Raw genomic sequence first — 22672 nt, forward strand, 5'->3', positions numbered from 1 at the left:
ATAGAACAAAAATAGCCAATTGAGCCTCCAGATTGGGGGTCTCGGCGCAGGACAGGCGTTCGAGGCCAGTCCCATGGCTCCGACTTGCAATAAATTGATTTGATCACATTGAAGTCTTTTTGGTAAACACACTATGTGGTTCCAAGTTTATCGCAGACGGTGCAACTGAGGCCTCCAGATACAACAGAAGCTGTACTGTCCGCGAATAGGGTAGGCGCCACTCTACATGCCGCCGACATTTTCAGGTCAGTATTCAAGCGCGAAAAGCCGATATCTTCCAGGGTTGTGTACCCCTTCGACTCTGTGTTTGTTACGAGTCGCACAACATGGAGCATACCTAGGTAGGTACATAGACAGGAAAAATGCAAACATAGATGAACCTGCACGGCTGATTCTACAAAGACAGCGGCTGCCGACCATCTTACGCCTGTTTCGAGCACGAGTTTTTAAGTGCGCCACGTTCTTAGTCAGACGATGATACGTATACGGCAGTTAGCTTATGGTAACACCGAGGTCGGACTACGTCTTTCGTCTGACTGCCCCGAGCCGTACTATTCCGAAACCCAATCTGGCAGCTGATGTGTTTCTCAAGCTCCGACTGGGGCCTGGGCTAGATGATAAGTGGAGTGGTCTATCAGCTCAGCCTCCATTGCCAACGCTCTCCGTTCTGGAGAAGTGAGAGCGCATCTAGGAGTAATTCGGGCATATACTCCCGCTGTTCCTATTTCTACTGTTGTAGAACAGATATTAGGCTTGGCTGATAGATCACAATTCGTATACGAGATGGGCTGAGCTGAGCTGAATCGAGTAAACATAGGGCTGGGTGAAAGTAATTGGGGGAAAAAAGCTAAGAGAATAGGGGGTATGGTAAATCCAGTCTAGAGATTGGCCTAAAGGCGCTGATATATATATGGTATGGACCATGCGCTGTAGCGATGAACATGTGAAGGACAGGCAACAACGGGTAGGGCATGCACATGGTGGTATCCAGGTAGGTACTACCACAGGTACCTCTGCCCTGCATGACGCATCTTATTCTGTGTTTTAGCCTAGCTTGTACACAAAAAACGTGCACTGAGTACTAAATAGGGGCAAAACACTGAATTATGAGGCGATATTTCCACCATCTCACCCAAGGGCTCTCATTAGAGGAAGGACGTTCCAACGCTTGGCTATGAATCATTACCTAAAATTCCGCCGTCCCTTGACTACCTCCTTCTGACCGCAGATTAGGCACTCCACTGCCATCCATGTACCTTAGGGACCATCGGAGCCGAGCTAAGAGCAGGTCTATGCGCCAATACGGCCAGGGCTTATTTTCCGAGATACTCTGGGTTCCAACGCGGGTAAACCGGGGCCGAAAAGCAAATCGACGCAGCGCCACTCTGATTGCGGCAGCGAGATACGCTGACTGCAGGAGTCCAACGTATCGGCGGTCTTTGCAGTTTCTAGGGGTTTAGTCAGCACTACGCACAGCGCCGAAGTCGCACCTTTAGACATGGTAGGGTCCGTGGTTTTATACTAATGTCACTAAAGATTATTCCGAAGGGTCCTAATTGAACTTTAACTACATTGGCCACCTTGCCAGGAAGGGGGAGCTACCTAGGTAAAGAATACCGCAGTGCTGTACTAAGTACTTGAATCTAAGGTTATCCTAGAGACCTTGGCAGGGGTTATACCTGGCCGAACAAGCGAATTCAGTGATAGCTATAGGCCGTCATCAGTTCACTCTATATCAGCCACTACACCACTCCTCTGGTATTGAGCTGTAGGGGTTGTCCAGGTCTTACTTGTGCGCAGGGGCGCAGATGCATGGCGGGATGGAGAGGAGGAGGGCCATGGCGAGGCTTGCGCTAGGTGTCACTGGACTTAACTTCGCCTCGGTCGCTTCGGTACTTGACAGGTTGGAGGGTGTAATTTCCTTCGCTGACGGGAGCCTAATATTCCGCTCAGCTGTCAATGCAATGCAGGGTGAGTGAAGCCAATATGTAGGTAAGCTGCAGCTGACTGCCTGCATGTCACATGACTTTCTTTGTGCCCTAAATAGGGCTTGGCCTGAACGAAAACAATAGAGGGTAGCAAGGCTACAGCGTAGATTTTAGGCTGCCTAGAGAGGCCTACCATATACTGAGGTACCTAGACAAGGCTACAGTGTATACTCGCATCAGATACCTAGCTCCAGTGTCGTGGTGGCTCGACCCACCCCAACAATTTACCCCCGACCGACCCATCGGACCCCGAGCAGGGATACGAACCATATGCGGGCGGCCACGCTCAGCTGAGCTGACCTGCATTGCATTGACAGCGCACGACGATAGGACCCCTCGATCGCGTCTATTATTCCGTTTTCTCAAGTTCGCAGCTATACGGACGCGCAAGCGAAACTGTCGCCAGGATTTACCACAGTTTCCGCTTATCACTAGCTAAGAATTAGGTCAGTTTGAGCCTCGCTTTATTATACCATACTATCATCTTTCCATGCAGGTGGAGGAGTTCTAGAGCACTCGATCGATTGCACATAGACACTCGTCCTGAGCCAGTCGGTATGGAAGCCTACCTAGATGGTACCATGCATGAGCTGCAGTCCGACTGAAGATCACTCGACCCATCGAACACATGCAATGTGCTCAGGCTACACCTACAATGTACATCCCGCCCGCGCACAGCATCCGCTCACTTGTACCAGATTTCGAAGCTTCGCAGTATGTCTTATATAGCTGCCAATCGTTCCCGGACCGAAACTCTGTTCGACTATCTCGGTCCTAAGAGATCTACTATTAAGAACAGGAGCTCACGCTCAGCCCCCTTGCCGTCAAGAGCTGACCCCAGTGTACTCCGTATACATGGCCACTGCCACCTGCGACCCTTGTACTCTGCACCAGGATCATCCCCGTCATCGCAGCGAATACGAGCCCAACACTCGGGGACGGGCAAACACCACGCCAACCCGAGCATGACAGACCCAGCGTACCGTATGTATCCAAATCCCGTCGAGGAGCAGTCCGAGTCTGCTGAAAACATTAGCTAGGTAGTCCACGAGACATCGAAAATCGCCCTTGGCAGTCAACATCGCAACTTCTCCGCGCCCGCCTCTATTTTTAGGCAAGCCAGGTCAGGTCGGGAATGCGCCTTCACCTGGCCTGCATCATGAGGTAAGGTGTTTTTTACCGGGCTGGATACCATATAAAACCCTACCTACCTGCAGCTACTCCCCCAATCCAAAGCACCAAGCCTCAGTGCATTGGAAGACCCAAGTCAGAATGGCCCGCAGCGCAATGCGTCCCCTCGCCATCGCCTCGCTCTTTCTCCTCTCCCTCCTCCTCCTCTGCAAACCTACACTCTCCGCCAGCACCCCCTCACACCAATGCCGCTGCCGCCCCAACGACCGCTGCTGGCCGTCGGAAAACGACTGGGCGGCCTTCAACCGCAGCATCAACGGCAACCTCATCCATCTCCGCCCCGTCGGCGCCGTCTGCCACGGAAATGAATATGACGCAGCTGAATGCGCCGATGCGCAGGCCAACACTGGGAACTCGTATTGGCGGGCTGCGGAGCCAGGTACCCCTCAACCCTACCTACACCTGCCCCCGTCTTTCATAGGTAGTCTGAGTGTAGCTGACGACTTTTTGTTGTACAGGAGCCCTCCAAACAACCAACTGGGAAAGCACCGGCGAAGGCGCAACAGACTGCGACATCAACACGCCCAGAAGTACGCCGTGCAAACAAGGCCGGATCCCCCTCTACGCCGTGCTCGCCGAAACAACCGAGGAGATCCAGACGGCCGTGCGGTTCGCAAAGCGGCGCAACCTCCGCGTCGTGATCAAGAATACCGGACACGGCGGGCTGGGCGTCTCAGCGGCCCCGGACTCTCTGCAGATCAACACGGGGCGGTTCAAGCGCATCGTTGCAACAGACGACTTCGTGCCTAGTAAGGGAAAGAAATCCGTTGGCCGCGTTGTGACGATTGGTGCGGGCGTGCAGATCCACGAGCTCACGGATGCAATGGTGCGGGATGGGTTCACCTCTATCATGGGCATCTGCGATACGATTGGGATTGCGGGCGGGTATATCCAGGGTGGTGGGTTGGGCTTGCTCGCGTCGGCGTTTGGAATGGCGTCGGATAATGCGGTTGAGTTTAATGTTGTTACGGCGGATGTATGTCTCTCTCCCCTTACCCTCCCTTACTCTTCAGCAGTGCGGCTGACACAGATATGTAGGGCGACCTCGTCGTAGCCAACGCCTTCCAAAACAAAGACCTGTTCTGGGCCCTGCGCGGCGGCGGCGGCGGCACCTTTGGGATAGCAGTGAACACGACCGTGCGGGCATTACCAGACCTAAAAGGCGTGGTACTGCGCATCGACGCAGGCGGGACCAAAGAGACGATCTTCGAAATCGGCAAGCTGATCGTGCGCGCCTTCCCGAACATCAAGAAGGCCGATCGGTCCGGCAAGACGAGCGGGTACGTCCTCGCCTCGACGCAGGCCAACGGCTCCTTCATCCAGAGCGAGACCGTGATTCCCAACGTCGACGCCCTGTCCGCACCGCAGCGCGCGGAAATCACGAAGTTGACCAATGCGCTTAATGCCGCGGGATATGGGCAGTTCTATACAGCGAATATAACCGCCTACGCGCACCTCTCCTCCTTCTTCAACGCCGTCCAGCCTGTCCCACCGTACGGGCGCATCGAGGGCTCCGTCCTCTTCTCCGAGAAATTCTACCAGACGTCGTCTGGTGCAGAACGGATCACCGACACAGTCTTCAACCAGACATACGGACCGGGCGACACAATCGAGTTCTTCATGACGGGTGGCGGACAGCTGCGCGACAACCGGGACCTCGACACAGCGCTGAGTCCGAAGTGGCGCGATGTGGGCCTGTACGTTTCAGCGAGACGGGCGGTGCCTGCGAACTCAGCGGCGAAACGGTTCGGCCCTGATAGTCCGATGACGGATATTCGGGCCATTGAGAGGCCGAGTTTGGGCTCTTATGCGAATGTCGCGGATTGGGATGAGCCGGACTGGCCGGAGGCGTTTTGGGATGGGAATTATGGACGGCTGAGGCAGGTTAAGCGGAAGTGGGATAAAGATGGCTTGTTTGTTGTTACGTTGGGGGTAGGAAGTGAGGACTGGGATGCGGAGCAGATGTGTCGGGTGAGGTAGGGTAGGGGGATACAGATGGATATGTTGGGGTTAGGGTTTGAGGATGGAGAGAGGGTATGTTTGTTGTATTGATTAGCAATACTTTCTCCTGTGACCTTGTGGATGCAAAGATCGTGGTGTCTCTCTGCTTCGCCCTCAAAGTCACTGTCTAGGTTCTGCGAATAAGAGAGGGCAGGGTCATGGATCAGTCAGGGTTGGTGATGTTGATTGTGATATGTTAGGGGTCATGCTGAGAGCTTGGTAATCAATGAAAAGTGACTGTCAATATATGTCAATCTGAACTGCACATCATGTCTACAGTAAGTTTAATACAACACCTGTGGTTCCAAACAAAGACATTGTGTGGGAGGTGACCCAGTCAGCTACCAATAGGCCCAGCCCTGGGGCTCAAGCGTGAGGATTAACGTCGGAAGATTACCATAAGTATCACTATATGTCCAATATTTTCCCCAAGCAAAGCGTACCAGATAGCGAGGGGCACTGAACGTGGACTCTAGAACAATCTTTTCGAGAGTTCCATTGTCCATTGTTTGGGGTGTCTGACACCCATTGTGCATTCATTCCTCCCTGATATCTGGTCATATTTGTTAGGGGTTTTAAACCAGGAACTTTGGAAAGCATATCGTTGTCTTACGAGGGATGTACAGATTAGTCATTCTATCAGTAGCAGAGCTATGAAGGGCGTAAGTGCCCCTCCTTAGGGCTTTATTTACAAATGAAGACCATAGGATGACAAGCGTCACTGGGCCAATCAGAGAGATGGAGGATAGAGCATCATTTGCTATTAGCAACCAATGAACTGGTAAAGAAATCTAGATAATCAATAAAAATTAATTAGACTATAATAAAAAGGTTTAACCACGGAAAAACGTGGATAGTGAAAAGAATAAATGAAAAAAGCACCAGGAGCAAAGACAGCACCCAGCTACCCATTGTAGTATCAACCAGACAGAAAGGTACAACCAAAATAAAAGACATAGAAACCATCAGCAAACGAGTGACGCAGCAAAGCAATAATAAAAAGACCTCAATAGTCGCCAGGGCTGATGTACGTGCTCGCATCAACCAGCGGACCCAGCTCACCAGCCAGCGCCATCTGATCACGGAGCTTGCGGATGCCATCTCAGTGCGTTTGAAACTCGGGCATGCGGCCGTTCAAGCAGTCCCAGGCCTCTTTGAACTTGGGTGTGACGTTCTTGACGGGCGCGCTGTCCACTTCGTCGTGCAGTGGGGCCAGCATATGCGCCCACACCCGCCACAGGCGATCGGCCTCACCGTTATTCTCGTCGAATACCCTACGCGCCAAATCTTGACAGAAGAGCATGAGCAGGGCTTCGGTCAGCGAGCTCGGGCTGAGGATCTTGGTCGGGTGGTAGAGGTTGCCGGGCCATGGGCCCGATCCGCCTTTCTCGGGCGGGGGGAGTCTAGGGTCGTTGGAGAGCATGAGGTCGGGATCGGTGGCGGTGGGCGGTCCAGTCTTGAGCTCCTTCAGCCACCAGAGCAGAGTTGATTGCAGATGCAGGGACAAGATGAACTTGCTATTCTGCAGGTGGAAGTGCGCGGCGGGCACCGAGTGGTAGCGGTTGGAGCTCATGATCAGGTCTTGGTCCTGGCAGTAGTCGGTGACGCGGTCGTAGTTGAGTTCGTTGCAGGTTGAATCTCGGCAAAGAGGGTAGTTGGCTGTTTCGGTCAGGGTTATGATAGCAGCAGGCATCTGCTTTTTGGGGATTACAAAGTCGATCTCCGTAGAGATTTCCTTGCCGCCGGCCAGACTCATGGCCAGCCATCCGAAGAGGAGGTTAGGCACCTTGGCCTCGTCGAGGTAAAAGGCAAAGTCGCTGGCAATCTTCTTGGAATCGCGTTCGTCAGACGTGGTGAAGGTTGGATGAAATCACAGAGGGATGAACTTTGTGGCATTGGGCAATGGAAGAACGAGGTCTGCTGAGTTAAGTAATGCACTCAAGGCATATTTGCTGACTTTATATAGCCCAAGGCCTCTTTCATCCAACATACTGGTTGCATCAACAATGCGAATCTTCTCATTTAGTTATTGTGGCTCTTTGTTTCCATTATGGAAGACTTTCCAATCAACCGTGTCCCTTGCTACGGGGCGGTGTTTGCTTCGAAACTGCCTTTGTCGAATGTCGAAAGATCACGCTAGGATTACTCCCTGCATCCATTACCATCTGCTGAACTCTGGCCATAGAGCCAGATGCTAATGGTCAGGTCTAGAGACTTTCACATAGGTGCAGGGGTGAGTTGGCAACACGAAAGCAGACGACGAACTGGCGGCCTGGCCACTGCATGCTTGCTACTCTGTACAACTAACAGAATCGTGAACAGATCGTGATCGTAAGATTACAAGGACTGATCTCGGTGGTATGATTGGGCGATATTGATTGGACATGCCAATCACCATCGTGATAAGGCAGGCGCTAATATAGCGCGCACTGGGGGCCTATCAGGTCCATCGAGCCCCTGCTGGACAAGACACAGCCCCAACAAGCTAATGCGAGTTCACTGCGCCGCCGGTTTCAAGGTGCTCCCTCATCTCGAAATTTAGGGGTTGATGGTGGTCGCTATGGGCACTCTTATAGCCCCCTCTTCTTCATTCAGATTTGAGAGGGAGCGACCATATAGCCGCACATTATGGCCTCCATACCCGAAGACGCAGCCCTACGGCAACTGCAGCAAGAGCAATCCAAGCTCCTCGACAAGATCGATGAGCTGCGCACCATCGGCGTCGGCGGTCTCGTGGAGCTGCCCCAGCTGATCGTCTGCGGTAACCAGTCGAGTGGGAAGAGTTCTGTCCTTGAAGCGATATCGCGCGTTCGCTTTCCAGCAAAAAGCAACGTCTGTACGCGTTTTGCGACCGAGGTGATTCTCAGACGCAGTCAGCATTCGAAGATTAAAATTGCGATTGAGCCTGGTCCGTCACGCGTTGACGAAGCGGAGATCAAGAGACTTCGCGCCTTTACACATGAAGGGCTTTCGCACGGCGGCAACCTTCCTGCGTTGATAGAAGAGGCCAAAGAGTGTATGGGCATTTCAGAGAGCGTAAACTCTGGATTCAGCGATGATACGCTCAAGATCGAGATTTCAGGCCCGGACAAACCGGAGCTGACACTCGTTGACCTACCGGGTCTGTACTATTCGACCAGCCAGCAGCAGGGGAGCGAGGGCATCCGCATCGTCCGCTCCTTGACCGAGAAGTATATGAAAAACTCTAGAAGTATTATTCTGGCGGTCGTCAGTGCCAAAACCGACTATCATCTGCAAGAGGTCTTGAATATGGCGGAGAGTTTCGACAAGAAGCGTGAGCGTACGCTGGGAATCATCACCCAACCCGACATCCTGGAGGCCAACTCGGATGAGGAAGAGTCTTATCTTGCATTCATACGCAATGAAAAGATCCACCTACAGCTCGGCTGGCACGCGCTCCGCAATCGATCGTTCGAGACTCGCAATGTCACTGATGACGAGCGCGATGAGCAGGAAACAGAGTTCTTCAACCAGGGCAAATGGGCAACGGTGTCGCGAGAAAACGTTGGAGTGGAGAGTCTACGACGTCGTCTGAGCAGTGTTCTCCTGAAGCACATCCAGCGTAATCTGCCCGGGTTGATCGCAGACATCCAGAGAAAGATCTCCGAGCGCGAGCAGAAACTGGCCAAACTGGGTTCTCCTCGATCCACCCTCCAGCAGCAACGCGGGTTCCTCCTCGGTATCAGCAGCGGCTTTGAACGGATCACCGCGCAGGCCCTGAATGGGATGTACGCCGATAGCTTCTTTGCTGGGTTGGGAGACAAGACTAGAGTCAAAGACGACAACAGCCTTCTTCGTGCAGTCGTTCGACAGCTCAACGAGTACTTTGCTGAGGCGATGACGATCCGAGGCAGCAGGCGAACCATCAGGGATGGCGGCTCTGGGAACAATGCTCCTGTCGCAGCTTCAAACGAGAACCCGTACATGGAGGACTGGACCCCGGAGATCGTGCGTCGCCATGCGCTCAAAAGTGAAGTTGAGGATCTGGCACGCCGAAGCCGAGGAATCGAACTTCCTGGTCAGGCTAATCAACTGCTCGTGGGCGTTCTGTTTCGAGACCAGTCACAGCCCTGGGAGGATCTGGCGAAGATGCATCTGCTGAGGACGTGGGATGCCGTGAGGTATTTCGTGTCTCTGGCTCTACGGCACTTGACGAACGAGCACACTTCATCGCTCATCACTGAGGATCTGCTCGAGCCAGAGCTAGAGAAGATGAAACAGAAGCTGCTCGATAAGCTCGAGGAGCTCACTGCGTACACGAAGCGAGGCCATCCGCTCCCGCTAGGAAAGAGCTTCCTAAATCAAATCCAGAAGGCACGAACGGCTCGTCTGCTGCAGTCACTCAAGTCGGCGCTTGGGCACGTTGACTCTGACGATGACACTGACGCTGATTCCGACGACGACGATGATGACGATGGTGATGATGACGACGAGGATTATGAAGCCTCATACAGGATGCGAGAAATCCGAAGAGCCATTGCTGACCTTGAGACAACTAGCGACGACTTCGCGGCCGGCGAGATTGTCGACCAGATGCAGGCCTATTATGATGTGAGCGCCTTTCTGTTCCTTCGGCTGATTAACCTCAGTAATAATACTGATCCTCTGCTCTAGATTGCTATTGTGACCTTTGTTGATAACGTCGCGACCCTGGCCATAGAGAACTGCCTCCTCGAACCCCTGCAGCACATCTTCACCAGTCAGACTATCAATGGCATGGATGAAAGCCAAATCCATGAGCTGGCCGCGGAGCCATCCTTCGTCAATAAAGAGCGGATGCGGCTTAGCAAGGAACTGGATAAGTTGCGAGCTGGTATGCGGACGTTCAATGTCTTTCGCCCACCCCAGCCTCCGCTGGGCAGTCTTCCATCATCAAATTCCGGTATGACCTTTGTTCCCTCTATTTGATCACGACAAATCATTAACGGAACTATATCAGCAGCAAAGGTCTCTAAGAATACATCATCGAAACCGAATTCTGAGAGTTCAAGTAGTGTCAGCTCGCTAGGCAAGAAGCCCGTGCCCATTCTTCCTGCATCTCTAGACGCTCCAGCCGGGGCCCAATCGAAGTCTCCTACTGCCAATGAACCCGGCACTGCAGCTAGCATAGGCGTTTCTGCTCATACCAGGGCCGCGACCAGCATTCCATCCGTTGGTGCCACCAGCCAGCCAGTCTCTGGTCAAACGGCAGGCAAAGCAACCTCGCCAGCAAAAGCCGCCAAAGACAAAACTCGAGAGCCGTCAGTCTTAGATGCCGCTACACCGAATACCAGTACGTTCGGCCGCACTGCCCAAAGCGTAACCGGGTCTGGTTTTGGTACATCCAACACTCATACCACTCCCAATCTATTTGGAAGTCTATCTCGCACCACTTCACCGGCCCCGACTCCAGCTAGTGACTCCCTCTTTGCAAATGCAAAGCCCTCTAGCCTCTTCGGCGCGTCATACAAGAATCCCACGCCTCCGACTTCCACCGGTCTATTCGGTACACCTAGACCGGCTGCTACAAGCCTGCCTCCGCCGAAGCCTGCATTTACCCTCTCTGCAAATGATAGTACATTTGGAAGGGACTCTTTTCTCGGCGACAAGTCTACATCTACAGATTCCAGCGCAGGGTTCGGCTCATTCGGAAGTAGCCCAGCAACGAACCCATCCACGCCTGCATTCGGTCAATCAATGTATTCCAGCTCTGGCCCTGGCGGATCTGGGAATAGTCTCTTTGGAAGTCCAGCCACGCGTGGGAATAATGGTTTCGGGGGCCCTTCGTTCACGAATCCACCCACGTCCAAATTCGGTTCCTCGACGCAGAAAGTACCCTGGAGTGACGCGCCCAGCACAAAAGGGCATAATCGGTAGGTAGACTTTGATACCCCTCCGTGGCGTTGGCCTATGCAGTATGATAGGTACTATAATTATTCCCTGATCCATTGACTTGTACGGCGGCGGGGACTGAACCACGCACCTACAACCGCAAACAATGTACCTGATATTTGCTCTAACATCTACATGTATCACCCGCCCACATCAGATCAATCTTCCAAAAAAGAGATTCTGCAAGCACAACGATGGACCATTACCAAAACTTATGCATGAACGGAACATTCCACAACTATTCATTTGAGGTATGTGTGCCCCTGGATCAATACCATACATACCTCATTACTACCATGGTACAGTTGGCATCTCGTAACTGACTTTACTCGTGACAGGAGCTTCGGCTGGGTGATTACGAGCGCGGCGATAGAGTCTGTCCTGTTTGATGGTCCCCGATAGTGGTAGAATAAGCATAGTACTTTGGGACTTGGTGACTCGGGGATGCTGGTGCAGTGCTGTGGTATGGTAGCTTCTGTTATGTTAAGCTTGGATGTGCGTTTTGATCTGCTTTAGTAGAGAATAACGGACTTGTTGTCTGGTCTGCGCGAAAGGGTACGATGGCATAGCATACCGATGGATGGTGCCACATACTATGGTACTGCATCTCTTGCTACCTGAAATCGAAACCAACAATACCAGTACCTTGGGTACCTGAAGTAGGCGGAGTTGGAGAAAATCTCTTTATTGTAAATACGCCACAAGTCATCAATTTATATATGGACATTCAGACGGTAGACTCCCACATATCCGCTAACTCAGAAATATTAATCACGAATACCGCGTATCGGAAAGCACCTTCGCCACAACCCGAGCCCTCATCTCCTCGGCCCTCTTGATCCCACCGTTTTCCGCATCGCCATCTGACACCAGTCTCTCCGTAGACCCGGGAAGCGGCCAGTTCCTGCTGTCCCTCGGCCCAGAATCTTGAGTCCGAATATGTATATCCGGCCTCGGCCATGTGGCTGGATGGAATAGGCGGGTATTACGCAAGCGCCGCAGTTCGCTCCCTGGTTGCTGCATGTGCTGTTCACTTCCTGCATCAAGGCTCTTGACAAGAGGACCTGGGTCGTCGAAGAGTAACTCAATCCGCTCGGGTTGCTCATCATCGGAATCCTTGCCTGGACGTCTAACAACACGTATCCTCGCGACCTGCGCGTATGTCCTGCTGCGCTTGATCCCGCCGCCTGTATTGGCAAGGACATTGAATGCGGGCTGCGAGTTCTGGGCTAAAGCAACGAGTTCTCCGACTGTACTCCAGCTGCCGGATGTATGTCTTTGCACGACGATGTAGCCCGTATGTAGTGCCGCCATGACCATGTGGATTAGGAGGACGGACATGGACAGGTAAGTTGCTAGTGAAGCTTGGAAGGAGAAACCGCTAATTTGCATTGTTGCGTTGATAGTGATGTACTCATTTGCATTGAATGAAGGGGTTTTGAGAGCGGGTTTGTTGTCCAGGATGAGGGCGTTGAAGTCTGGGAGGGGGTTGTAATTTGCGATCGACCATTTGTTGGGTAAACCGGATGTGTTGAAGACGCGATGACTCCCTGTCCGGCTTAGCCCGTCGAGAATAACGCTGCAGATAATGGCTTCGACGAGCGAAACGCGCTCCCAGGCTGCGGTGTCCCTTGCCAGCCATGTTTCTGGGGGTGATGTCGCCCCCGCTGTGTGGAGAATGCTTTCGATCGTTGATGGGTGCCAGGAATCTCTTTCTGATGCTATGGCCGGGGCAGGGGGCGTCAAGAGTTCAAGCCATTTATCGCCAAATGCAACGCGGCCGTTGGTGGATTCGCTAGAAGCAGGTTTATATACGGGCGTTCGGTCGCCGAAGAGGATGTCCCCTGTATACCAGCCCGTCCAAAAAGTGTACTTATCTGTATAAACCGTTGCCGGAACCCAACCTGCTTGGATCGTGCACCCGATCACGGCTCTAGATGGTTCATCTGTCCATATTGATGACCAGGGTGTTTCAAAAAGACCTCCTATGCTGGCGGCGCTGAATTTGGCGGGGAGGTGAACCCATTGGAAGCGCATATGGTCCGTCCGAGTGTTGTTTATACTGGTAACGTTTAAGGATAGGGCATCGGCGAAGTTGAGCCGGCCGTGAATAGAAGGGAATTCGACGATGGTATCTGAAGCACGCAGTTCCTGTGGCTCGCCGCACCGCGCGACGGTGATGGCCTTTTTGAATGTTGCTGAGGCTGTCCGGTCGTCGACTTGGTTATTTGTCAGCCCCTTTTGTTCCTGGAGGGCGTTCCACCAGTCCTCTGCTAGCTTTTGTAGAATAACGGTTGTTGCTGCGTGCGGTTGGGTCAACGAGGTCCTCCCGTTAGGCGCTTGCTGGGTATTCCCGAGGGCGTAGAGAGGAGGGATAAATGACGAGGGGCTCGAGACGGGCCAGTAGAACTTTGATCCCGATACTTCTTTTGCGTAGGGACGGACGTCCTGGGTTTGAAAGGTGCTGCTGTTCATGGTCCCCCAGTGTGTTCGCAGGGATTCGTATCCGGCTCCGGGGCAGATACCAAGGTTTGTGGAAGTCTCTTTCGTGCAGAGTATTTGCAGCTCAGGTAGATCTCCAAAGAGATCAGCAGGCCAGAACTGATCATCTGTTCCATTCAGGTAGAACTGGGTTCCGCCGGCGCTCCAGTCTTGCGACATTGGGACCAGGAGCGTGGCGCTCGCCGGACCAGCCAAGGTAGCCACTATGCCAGCAACAAGTATGAGTATAACAAGGGCTATCCTTTGGGGCTTGCTGGTGCCGGATGCATATCTCAGACTCCCAAAGAACTCTTTTGAGAAAAAATATTCCAGATGGTTGAACGCAAGCCCGGATCCTAGGAGACCCAAGGGCAGCCCTTCTCCGAATAAAAGTTCATGTCGAACATAGTGCAGAACAATCACACCGAGGCTGGCAACGATTGTTATTTCGTGAGCTTTGGCGGCTAATTGGAAGAGCATCAGGCTGATCGTCTCGGACTTGAAGGGAGACACCAAGTCTGCGCCGAGATACGCCCCGTTGATATTGAATGCAATGATTGTGCTTGAGATAGCAATCGGAATGAGATGTATTCCACAAGACCTGAGCGCTGCCGGTATTGATAGTTTTATGACGACTTTGGGCTGCTCGTCATGGTCGAAGGAGGCAGTGCTCGCGGTAGAGGTGGCCTCCACGGATGTATGCTTGCGAGCCACATTCCCAAAGGGCACTCGCATGGTTGTGCCTCATAAGCAAGGGCTGACTTAAAGAGATGTATATGAAAGAGGCTCAGCTCGACTAAGGCGTTGGGACAAATATGCAGGCCAAAGCTGAGATGAACCATGGGCGGGGTTCGGAGAGACAGCCATCTCAGGGGGAAACTGGCTTATCAGGGCCAGTACCCCTGGCGCCTAGGATAGCGCTGTCTCTTTTTAAGGGCATGAAACAGGTTCGTTGAACAACTCATCGAACAAGGCAGGGTCCCATCAGCGAACCGACCCAATCCTGATAGCAGAGCTTGCCTCGCAACGCGCCGGGATCAGGTACGATCCAGTTCTCCGGGCCATCCATCTCATGGCTATATTTATCGATATTAACACTGGCCACAATTCTCCAAATTGGCGGATGAAACATCATGGCCTGCACTTATGCACCGTCTGGGGAAGGCGCTTAGGGCTGGGATGTGATTGGTCAGCATCCGGGGAAAGCACGCTGAGCTCCTGAATCTCCGACTCCCCATCTCTCTCGCCATCGCATTACCGCCAGCTCTTCGCTTTCCATCATAGATTGCATATCGTTATCGCATATATGTCTTAGACAACCTGTACCACGCCAATCAAGCTACCACCGGCGACCCGAAGCGGCGTTTCGCGATCCGACGATCAGACAACCGACCCCAGGAATGACCGACATCTCGCGGTACCTCCACTTCGGCCGATTCTCCCTCTCCGCGACTGGCGCCCTCGTCTTCGGCTACCTCGTCCTCTGCCTCCTCTCCCTCCGCTACTACCACAATGTCAGCTACCGCGACCCAACGTCCTACTTCTTCGACGCGGACCGCGCCTATGAACGGGGATACTCAGCGAAGCGCGTCGCGGAGGCTGAATCATACCTTAGCACAGCTGGCGACATAGCGCCTCCGTCGCGGATGCCCGGACAACAAGCTGCGATGTGCATGGGCATAGTGTCGGTCAAGCGGCGCGGCGAAGAATACGTCGGGTTGACCGTCGCGTCGGTGCTGCAGGGGCTGAGCGAGTTGGAGCGGAGCAAGCTCCTTCTCTACCTGCGCGTTGGCAATACGGACCCGACAGAGCACCCAATATACACGGAGAAATGGGTCGACACGCTCCCCGACCGGCTGCTAACGTACTCGCCCGACGACCCCGATTTTGAACAACTGAAAGACTGGGAGGAGGGCGGGTGGTACCGCAACAAAACTATCTACGACTTTACGACCCTCATGAAGGAATGCTATGACAGCGGCGCGGAGTACATCGCCATGCTGGAAGACGATACCCTGGCAGTCAAGGGCTGGTTCCCGGCTGCCCTGCGCGCGCTTGAAACCGTGCACTTGCGAACCGCCGGGCGCGACTGGATCTACCTGCGTCTCTTCTATATCGACGGCCTGCTCGGCTGGAACGGCGAAGAGTGGCCGAGATACCTGTTTTGGTCGTTCGTCATTTGGGCCTCCATCACTGGGGCGATGGTAGCAGCAAAACGGACGTTCAAATCTGAGCTAAGATCCATACCAATGAGCGCCGTCTACCTCACATCTGCAGTCCTCATCCCCGCCGCTATTACCCTGCACTTCCTCGCCGGTCGGCAAACGATGTGGCCGATTGCGCCTGGCGTGCACGAGATGAACAAATACGGCTGCTGCTCGCAGGGTCTGGTCTTCCCGCGCGCTATTATACCGCGGTTCCTGGAGCGCACGGATCTCACGACGGATTGGCTGGTTGATATGATGATTGAGACAATTGCGGATGCCGAGGGCTGGACCCGATGGGCTGTTGTTCCGCCGTTATTGCAGCACATTGGGGCGACAAGCTCGAAGGGGTATGGGTTTGATAACTCTGCCAGTACGATTTGGAATTTTCGGTTTGAGGAGTATGATATCTAGATGATACTCTGTATATATGTCATATTATAATGTATCTTGACCAAGACTCTTTCATGGATGATGAGCTTCCTTTCGATTCTCTATTTGTCCTCAACTCATCCATACCGATGCCTCCCTCACTCGAATAGGGCGAAGTGATCATAAATTGCATCCCTCCCACCGCTTACCTAACTATAGCATAAATAAAGCTCACCCATTCGTGGGATCTATAGCTCCTTCAGCTTCGGGCGTGTCAACGGGACAATACGGTACCGGCCCAGGTCGGCACTATCCATGATACAAAGAGAGGCTTGAAGACAGTGGACAAGCGTACGCTGAGTTTCATCATTACAACCTAGGTAGAGCAGGCCGGATACTCCGAGCTTCTTTCCCCGACCAAAACCCCCTAGGGTACCTTTCCCTCTTCTCGAGCTCTGATTTTGATAAGCTCTCTTCGAGCAGTCAAGATGGGCCAATGTTCCTCAAGCTCTGGATCGGGGTATACCACAGGCCCCGGGGGGTATGGCTCCGAATACGCTATGATAGAGGCCGAGATGAGCAAGGGAGACGAATATCAATGATTTTAATCTTCAGTGGACAGTAAGTCCAGACAACCTTCGGAACCGTAGGGTAGTGGCTCGGAGATGAGGTGCCGCTGCCAACCTGTGCCCTGACCCGGTCATTCCTCACTATCTCCGGCTCCATGTCCAGTCACCCATCTACCACGCCTGCAAATCTTCGTGAATATAGGTACATGGAATATACAAGACTCAACCAGCTTGGGCGGGGCCCCCCTTACTCCCCCCTAAACATCCCCTCCCTCTCAACCATCTTCCTCACATTCTCATGCCCAACTGCAACAGCCGCCTCATAAGCCCTTCTATGAACACCCACCACCTCACTAAAGGGCAGTCTGACATCCCTCCACCCCGTGACTCGGCGTATCTTCTCCGACCCCGTCCACTGCGGGAAATCGATCAGCGCAGGCGGCCACGCCTTACCTACATTCCCCGCATGTTCAGGCTCAACATATTCCACGCCCTCAAGGGCATACTCGACCACCAATGCGTCCGCAATCTGGGAAACGGTCTCGTACTCACGCGCCGAGATATTGAAGATCTCACCCTCGATCTCAGCCCGGTTAGGATGAGCCGCCAGCGCAACGTACGCATCCGCACAGTCGTCGACGTGCAGGGCGTGGCAGACCGAGTTTGGCGGGACGGGGATCTCCAGCGGGAGATTTTCTTTCTTCGCGAGGGATGCGACTTCGAAGAACCCGCGGTAATAGCTTGCCGAGCGGCCGTAGACGTTTGTGGGTCTGACGAGGACGGGCGCGAAGGCGTCGGTATGCTTGAAGATGTCTAGGGACATGTTTGTGCGGTTTCTAAGCAGGTCGGGAGGGTTCAGGGGGCTCTCTTCAGTATGCGGGTGTAGATCTGGGACGTCAGCGTAGTGTGGGCCGACGCCGTAGTCTTTGCAGCCTGAGGAGAGGATCACGAGCGGTTTTATGCCGTTGGCTGAGCTGGAGAGGGCGAGGGTTCGCAGGAGAGTAACGGTGTTTTTGTGGTGGGTGACATAGTCCGTGAGGTTCTCGGTTGTCGAGACTATAGCGTCGAGGGTTTGGGGGAGCTGAGACTGGATGGAGCTGTGCGAGGTAATATCATCAATTTGACCGAGCACGGAGATGATCTCTTCATGCTCTAACGAGCGCGCTGCGGACTCGGACCGTACCAGCCCGTAGGTTATCCAGCCGGCGCGGGCGAAGGCGCGGGCGACGGCGTTACCGATGTAGCCGTTGGCGCCGGTGACGAGGACGGTGCGGGCCATGGTTTTGAGGCTGTACGGGGCAGGTTTGGAATGTTGAAGGTTAGGTTTGGAAATGACGTTTATAGGTACAGGTACTAAAATAAATCGCCGAGCTCGGTCTGATTACAAATGTCGGATGATCTTCGGACACTTTCCAGGGTAGTATGGCCAGAACCAATCCTAGATTAAGCTGGCGGGATGGCTGCTCTTTCGGCTAATAACGTTAAGTGCACCAATCATTTTCCAAATGGCGGCATCTTATTCGTCTTGTTTTGTAGAGTAGATGTCGGATTCAAGAGAATGGCCCGGTGTCCGGACAGAATCAAGATTCTCGTGGCCTTGATGCAAGAGTGAGAAAGGCTGTGATATCAATGCGAGGAGCGAGGAGATTCAGAACGACGATATTGAGGGGTAGCCAGAAGAGAGGCCGTTATCGACCTGAACGTCCAGTGCTTGCGACCTTTTGGGCTCGCCATTGTAGAGATGACTGTGTAGTGGTGACGTTGATCGGCCTTTGGAGTAAGATTCTGGATGAGAAAGGGAAAACCGAGGAAGGTCCATAAATGCAAACACGGCTATTCATCTCCCACTCACACTGGGACAAGTCGTGCTGCTAAGCTGTTCCAACCATGATAGGATCCGATTGGTGGAGGCTTATTATCACATTCGCTGTGCTGGGACCGTCCAAAAGACTGGACTGGTCGACATCAATGCAATTGCCCTGTGATGCTTAATTTCGCTTGAATGAGAACGGCCGGTCATGGCATGGACAGCGGAAAGCTGGGAATAGAGAAGGATGGCTTACCCACTGCACAGAGATCAAATAAAAATGGCAGCCCCCATGACCAACTTTAGGAAAGACTGCTCAGCGCTTGAGATCCAAGTCAATCCATTAAGCGTTAGGCTCCGGAAAAGCCCGTAGCCGACTGAGTTCCATGACCCGCACCGTGGAGTGAACAGCGTAAGAATGTACCGACAGGTCGGCTCATATCAAGAGCCAGTGTCGATCCAGCTCAATGAATTGAAGGGCGTTATGCGTCTTTGCAGGGTGATGAGCACCTCGGTCCCAAAGATTCTTCAGAATATTGGTCGCAGTGATGACATTCAGGCAGCTTGTCAAATCCCAAAGTTTTCTCAGGCTACCGAGGATGAACGTCTGCTGCAGGTCCCGCTTTTGCCCAACGCAGTGAAGATGGAGACCGGCTATGAAGGTCGGCCAGAGGAGGCACTTGAACAGCGTCTCTTGGTCTTTGAGAGCATCAATCAAGTTGAGTAATCGGAGAACCAACTCCCTCTCTACATCCTCTAATGCCGGTGACAAGGTCCCGATAACTTGTCTTCCGTAAAGTAAAGCTGCTGTTTTGTAGGCTTCGGACAACGTACAGAGGTTTTGGGTGTCCGCGGGGCTTTTAGAAGACACGCTTGGTTGATGTTGCTGGAACCCGGAGGCCCATTCAGATGAATCGAAGCTCTGCGTAACCTCGAGCATCGTGATAGTGTCTTCGACATGTGCGGCCATGACATCCTCATCGTAAAGTGCTGCGGTAGCTTTCGCAATAACATGTCTTTGGTTGGAGAAGAAATGTATAGACCCCAGTAAGAACTCAGGACATCCGAGAAAACTGCGAACGATCGACTCTGTCTCTCGTCCTCCGATGTTTTCATACTGACAGCCGGCGATATCTGGGCCTTTGAAGAGGGAGCTAGGAGACGAGAGCGCAGCGCCTAAAGTTTCGATTCTGTTTTCATTAGTCCAAGCACTTACTACTCAGTCCGCGAGAGTACTTACAAGAAGTACTGTCTGGCAATGAACGATCTGAGCCCTGCGCCCATCTCGCTGAACCCACGGTTCTTCCCCGCACTACTGCGACTGAGCGATTGATAAAGCTGGACGAAACCTCTGGCGCCATTGAGATGGGCGTCCCAGCCTTCAAGCCCTGACTCGAGAAGCTCGAGGAAGATCAGAAGCAAGATGGTTGCCATCGTTGTATCCTTCACGCCGGACTTCCAGCCAGTCGTCCTCAGGCTTTCCGCTAAGGCAGCTATAGCCTGCGTTTTGAAGCGGAGTGCATTCAGGTTTTCATTTGCAGTTTTAGCAGCAGCAAAGACACCGGGATCCGCGGGCGAGTCAAATGAATACCCAGTGTTGGCATGATGCCGCGCCGCAAGTGCAGTTATACTCGTACGCAATGGCACATCCTCAAGCGCGTAAGCAAGCAAGCTGCGAAACGGATTGCTGTCACTGTCATGCAGAATGTACAATCTGCAGATGCGACGATCGTCTAGCGGGATATATCAACATACATCGACCTATTGAATCTAGATAGATGGCAGGAGACTCACAGTAATCGATGTAGTGTCTCGACAGCTTGTCCAAGTTCTGTACGCGGGGATCCTGCAGTGCGAAATGAAGACTCTGCTCAACAGCTCTGTTGGTCTTGAGTGACTGGAAGGATGGTACAGCAATGGGGGCTGTGGGATTCCTCTCAGAGGCATACGTATGCCCCCGCATCTTCCCTCGTATTGCCACGCCCTTGACCCAGCGCAGCGGCTTTCGGTCTCGGCATTCCAGGCCCGCCTTTTCACATTTGAGGCAAGGGAAGCGCGATTGATCACACTGGATCGTGCGGCTGCGGCATGTCCAGCACGCTTTCAGCATTGAAATGCTGGGGTTGAAGTTGTCTGGAGATGGATTGTATATGGTGTGAAGGGTTGGGAAAGAGGGGAAGAAGACGGACCGAAGGAGATGCGGATGGATAAGCGTAATCTTTGGCTCGGAGTTGGAGTACGGAGGATTATGATGCCAGCTATGCGATTGGTCCAATCTAACAAGTTTCCATAGTCTAGTGGTTAGGACGGCGGTCTCATATAACCTATGACGATTCCTATCTAAAGGAGTTGCAATCCGCAAGCACGAGTTCGATTCTCGTTGGAAGCATTACTTTTTTTCAGAAGTGATCCGTACTTCTTGACCTAGAGCTTTAGACCATGTACCTCTGGTAATATTATTAATAGGCCTTTCTAGGCTTTACTTTTTCTAGCGTCGGCACACCTCCATCCCACTATGAAGGTCTGAGAAGGTTGCAAGCCAATATTCCACACCCAACCCTTGGCATACTACTAGGTACGTACTACTGCTATTGGCCCAATTAGGTGTGCTTCTACACCGTACCTAGCAGAGATGTATATTGACAGGCGTCTCAAGTTAATATTAGGGACGATGTCCATATTAAGCATGTATGTCTCATTCATGCATTACATCCAATTATGCAGAGAAGCCGGCATATCCTTTGAAGTTCAAAATCATCATCCGTTACCATCAGCTATAATCACTATAAAGAATTTATTCCCACTGCTTCATAAGCATATTCCCCTCAATCTGCTTATCAAAGTCCACAATATGCGTCGAATGACACCACGGCTTGACACTCTCCTCCTTCCTAATCGTTCCAGAGAAGAACCCACACCATTGCAACCTCGGATGCATCTGGTTAACAGCCTCCCTCGTAACAGGATGGATCAACTTCCCGTATTCCTTAACCTGCGGGTGCTCGCCGGTATTATCATACAACGTCGCAAGCTGAATCAACTGCCCCAAAAACGTAATCGTCCCATCAACGCCCATATCCTGGTGCCGGATTATCGCCTCAGCAACGGCTTCGGCTTGGTCGGTGCTGGCCCCGTGCTGTTTCAGCACCTGGAGTGCTTTGATGCCCCCGTACAGATCGAAGGACATGCGCGTTGCGGTGAGGTTCTCTTCCGCTGTGCCGAGGTCGTGCATCAGGCACGTTAGAGCCCAGGTTGAGTGGTTTAGGGCGGAGGCTTGGGTCGGGAATTGCTGGGTTATTATGGCCATTCCTGTACCCGTGTAAGTGGGTTTATATGGATATGGAGGGGGGCTGGAGAGTAGGTGGCTATACCGAAGTAGTACACCCGCATGGAGTGGTTGAAGGTCTCTGGGTGCAGCACGCGCTTCGCATACTCGGCTGTTTTGCTGACAATGGAGTCCTCGGACGGGAAGCAGATCTTGTCGAGGCAGATGGGCTTCGGCTCGTTGATGAAGGGCTTGTCGCCGAAGATGGCGCCTGCGTCGACGGGGACGGCGGTCCAGCCGTTAGCTCCGACTTCGGGGTGGCACATATTAACGATGTCTTTGGAATGGAATAGGTAAGTGGTAATGGCGCGGAGTAAGGTAGCAGGGAACTTGAAGGATATATAGCTGTCGATGGGTGAATCGTGTGATTCAAGATGACCTAAAACGGGCTTCCCAAAGAGGAAGTTGAGTCTGGTGGGGCTTGATGTGCATAATGAGACCAATGGCGTCTCACGTGCTTAGGCTGTTCCCGGGCGGACCATGTGGGGGGCTCATGGTTCGCTGGGTGTATCTCGGGATTCTTACGGAGTATTGCACCTTTTACATCTACAAGGCCGCGTTCGTTGTGGGCTTCGTCCCTTGTGTACCGTCTTTACATATCATCAGGATATGCCGACGATTCCTAACCATCCTGCAATTTAGTTGGGCAGGATCTAAGGAGCCTAGGTTCTCTATTGTGTCTAAAGGCACGTACGAAAAACAGCTCCACTGTTACATTCTCAAAGAATAGATATGTCTAGAGCAAGATGGCACTACAAGAGGGCCCCTTGTTGTGCAGGGTCAACGCATTGCCGGTACTACTGAGCACTGTTGAAGATGGTTCAGGTGAGACTGGATTAGGG

The 22672-nt window shown here is 52.8% G+C and overlaps 8 protein-coding genes and 1 non-coding gene across 9 annotated transcripts; 4 read left to right on the forward strand and 5 right to left on the reverse strand.

Moving 5' to 3' along the window:
* Positions 1–3260: 3260 nt before the first annotated feature.
* Positions 3261–5159, forward strand: BDW74DRAFT_175173 (FAD-dependent oxidoreductase; the record flags this gene model as incomplete). Its single annotated transcript, XM_073728247.1, has 3 exons — positions 3261–3558; positions 3638–4155; positions 4218–5159. The coding sequence occupies 3 exons, from the start codon at positions 3261–3263 to the stop codon at positions 5157–5159; spliced, it is 1758 nt and encodes a 585-aa protein (XP_073587213.1).
* Positions 5160–6066: 907 nt separating this feature from the next.
* Positions 6067–7124, reverse strand: BDW74DRAFT_147514 (uncharacterized protein). Its single transcript, XM_073723555.1, has one exon. It carries the CDS (start codon positions 6934–6936, stop codon positions 6283–6285), a length of 654 nt encoding a protein of 217 aa, XP_073587214.1. The 5' UTR covers positions 6937–7124; the 3' UTR covers positions 6067–6282.
* Positions 7125–7808: 684 nt separating this feature from the next.
* Positions 7809–11057, forward strand: BDW74DRAFT_166154 (P-loop containing nucleoside triphosphate hydrolase protein; the record flags this gene model as incomplete). Its single annotated transcript, XM_073726513.1, has 5 exons — positions 7809–9454; positions 9494–9752; positions 9816–10083; positions 10141–10441; positions 10559–11057. 5 exons carry the CDS (start codon positions 7809–7811, stop codon positions 11055–11057), a joined length of 2973 nt encoding a protein of 990 aa, XP_073587215.1.
* Positions 11058–11843: 786 nt separating this feature from the next.
* On the reverse strand, positions 11844–14288 carry BDW74DRAFT_175176 (uncharacterized protein; the record flags this gene model as incomplete). Its single annotated transcript, XM_073728248.1, has 1 exon — positions 11844–14288. One exon carries the CDS (start codon positions 14286–14288, stop codon positions 11844–11846), a length of 2445 nt encoding a protein of 814 aa, XP_073587216.1.
* Positions 14289–14846: 558 nt separating this feature from the next.
* On the forward strand, positions 14847–16232 carry BDW74DRAFT_147518 (uncharacterized protein). Its single transcript, XM_073723556.1, has one exon. It carries the CDS (start codon positions 14954–14956, stop codon positions 16169–16171), a length of 1218 nt encoding a protein of 405 aa, XP_073587217.1. The 5' UTR covers positions 14847–14953; the 3' UTR covers positions 16172–16232.
* Positions 16233–16548: 316 nt separating this feature from the next.
* Positions 16549–17982, reverse strand: BDW74DRAFT_147519 (NAD-dependent epimerase/dehydratase family protein). The gene has a single exon (XM_073723557.1). The coding sequence runs from the start codon at positions 17975–17977 to the stop codon at positions 16946–16948; it is 1032 nt and encodes a 343-aa protein (XP_073587218.1). The 5' UTR covers positions 17978–17982; the 3' UTR covers positions 16549–16945.
* Positions 17983–18941: 959 nt separating this feature from the next.
* On the reverse strand, positions 18942–20615 carry BDW74DRAFT_175179 (Zn(II)2Cys6 transcription factor; the record flags this gene model as incomplete). Its single annotated transcript, XM_073728249.1, has 3 exons — positions 18942–19695; positions 19746–20238; positions 20300–20615. The coding sequence occupies 3 exons, from the start codon at positions 20613–20615 to the stop codon at positions 18942–18944; spliced, it is 1563 nt and encodes a 520-aa protein (XP_073587219.1).
* Positions 20616–20788: 173 nt separating this feature from the next.
* On the forward strand, positions 20789–20894 carry BDW74DRAFT_t62. Its single transcript has one exon. It is a non-coding gene; the product is annotated as a tRNA-Met (tRNA).
* A 233-nt stretch (positions 20895–21127) lies between these two features.
* Positions 21128–22195, reverse strand: BDW74DRAFT_147523 (putative cyanamide hydratase). Its single transcript, XM_073723559.1, has 2 exons — positions 21877–22195; positions 21128–21814 (listed from the first exon to the last, which is right to left on the reverse strand). The coding sequence occupies exons 1-2, from the start codon at positions 22094–22096 to the stop codon at positions 21300–21302; spliced, it is 735 nt and encodes a 244-aa protein (XP_073587220.1). The 5' UTR covers positions 22097–22195; the 3' UTR covers positions 21128–21299.
* Positions 22196–22672: the final 477 nt, after the last annotated feature.

The sequence above is a fragment of the Aspergillus multicolor genome, assembly GCF_047715735.1.
Source record: "Aspergillus multicolor strain CBS 133.54 unplaced genomic scaffold BDW74scaffold_4, whole genome shotgun sequence".
In the NCBI taxonomy this organism is placed as follows: domain Eukaryota; kingdom Fungi; phylum Ascomycota; class Eurotiomycetes; order Eurotiales; family Aspergillaceae; genus Aspergillus; species Aspergillus multicolor.

What these genes read in the sequence shown, in the direction of transcription:
- BDW74DRAFT_147523 (XM_073723559.1), bottom strand. Translation starts at nt 22,096, where the DNA reads ATGTGCCACCCCGAAGTCGGAGCTAACGGCTGGACCGCCGTCCCCGTC. An exon ending in CATGCGGGTGTACTACTTCG is followed by an intron (nt 21,815 to 21,876) that starts GTATAGCCACCT and finishes ACACGGGTACAG; the next exon opens with GAATGGCCATAATAACCCAG.
- BDW74DRAFT_147519 (XM_073723557.1), bottom strand. Translation starts at nt 17,977, where the DNA reads ATGGCCCGCACCGTCCTCGTCACCGGCGCCAACGGCTACATCGGTAAC.
- BDW74DRAFT_147518 (XM_073723556.1), top strand. Translation starts at nt 14,954, where the DNA reads ATGACCGACATCTCGCGGTACCTCCACTTCGGCCGATTCTCCCTCTCC.
- BDW74DRAFT_147514 (XM_073723555.1), bottom strand. Translation starts at nt 6,936, where the DNA reads ATGAGTCTGGCCGGCGGCAAGGAAATCTCTACGGAGATCGACTTTGTA.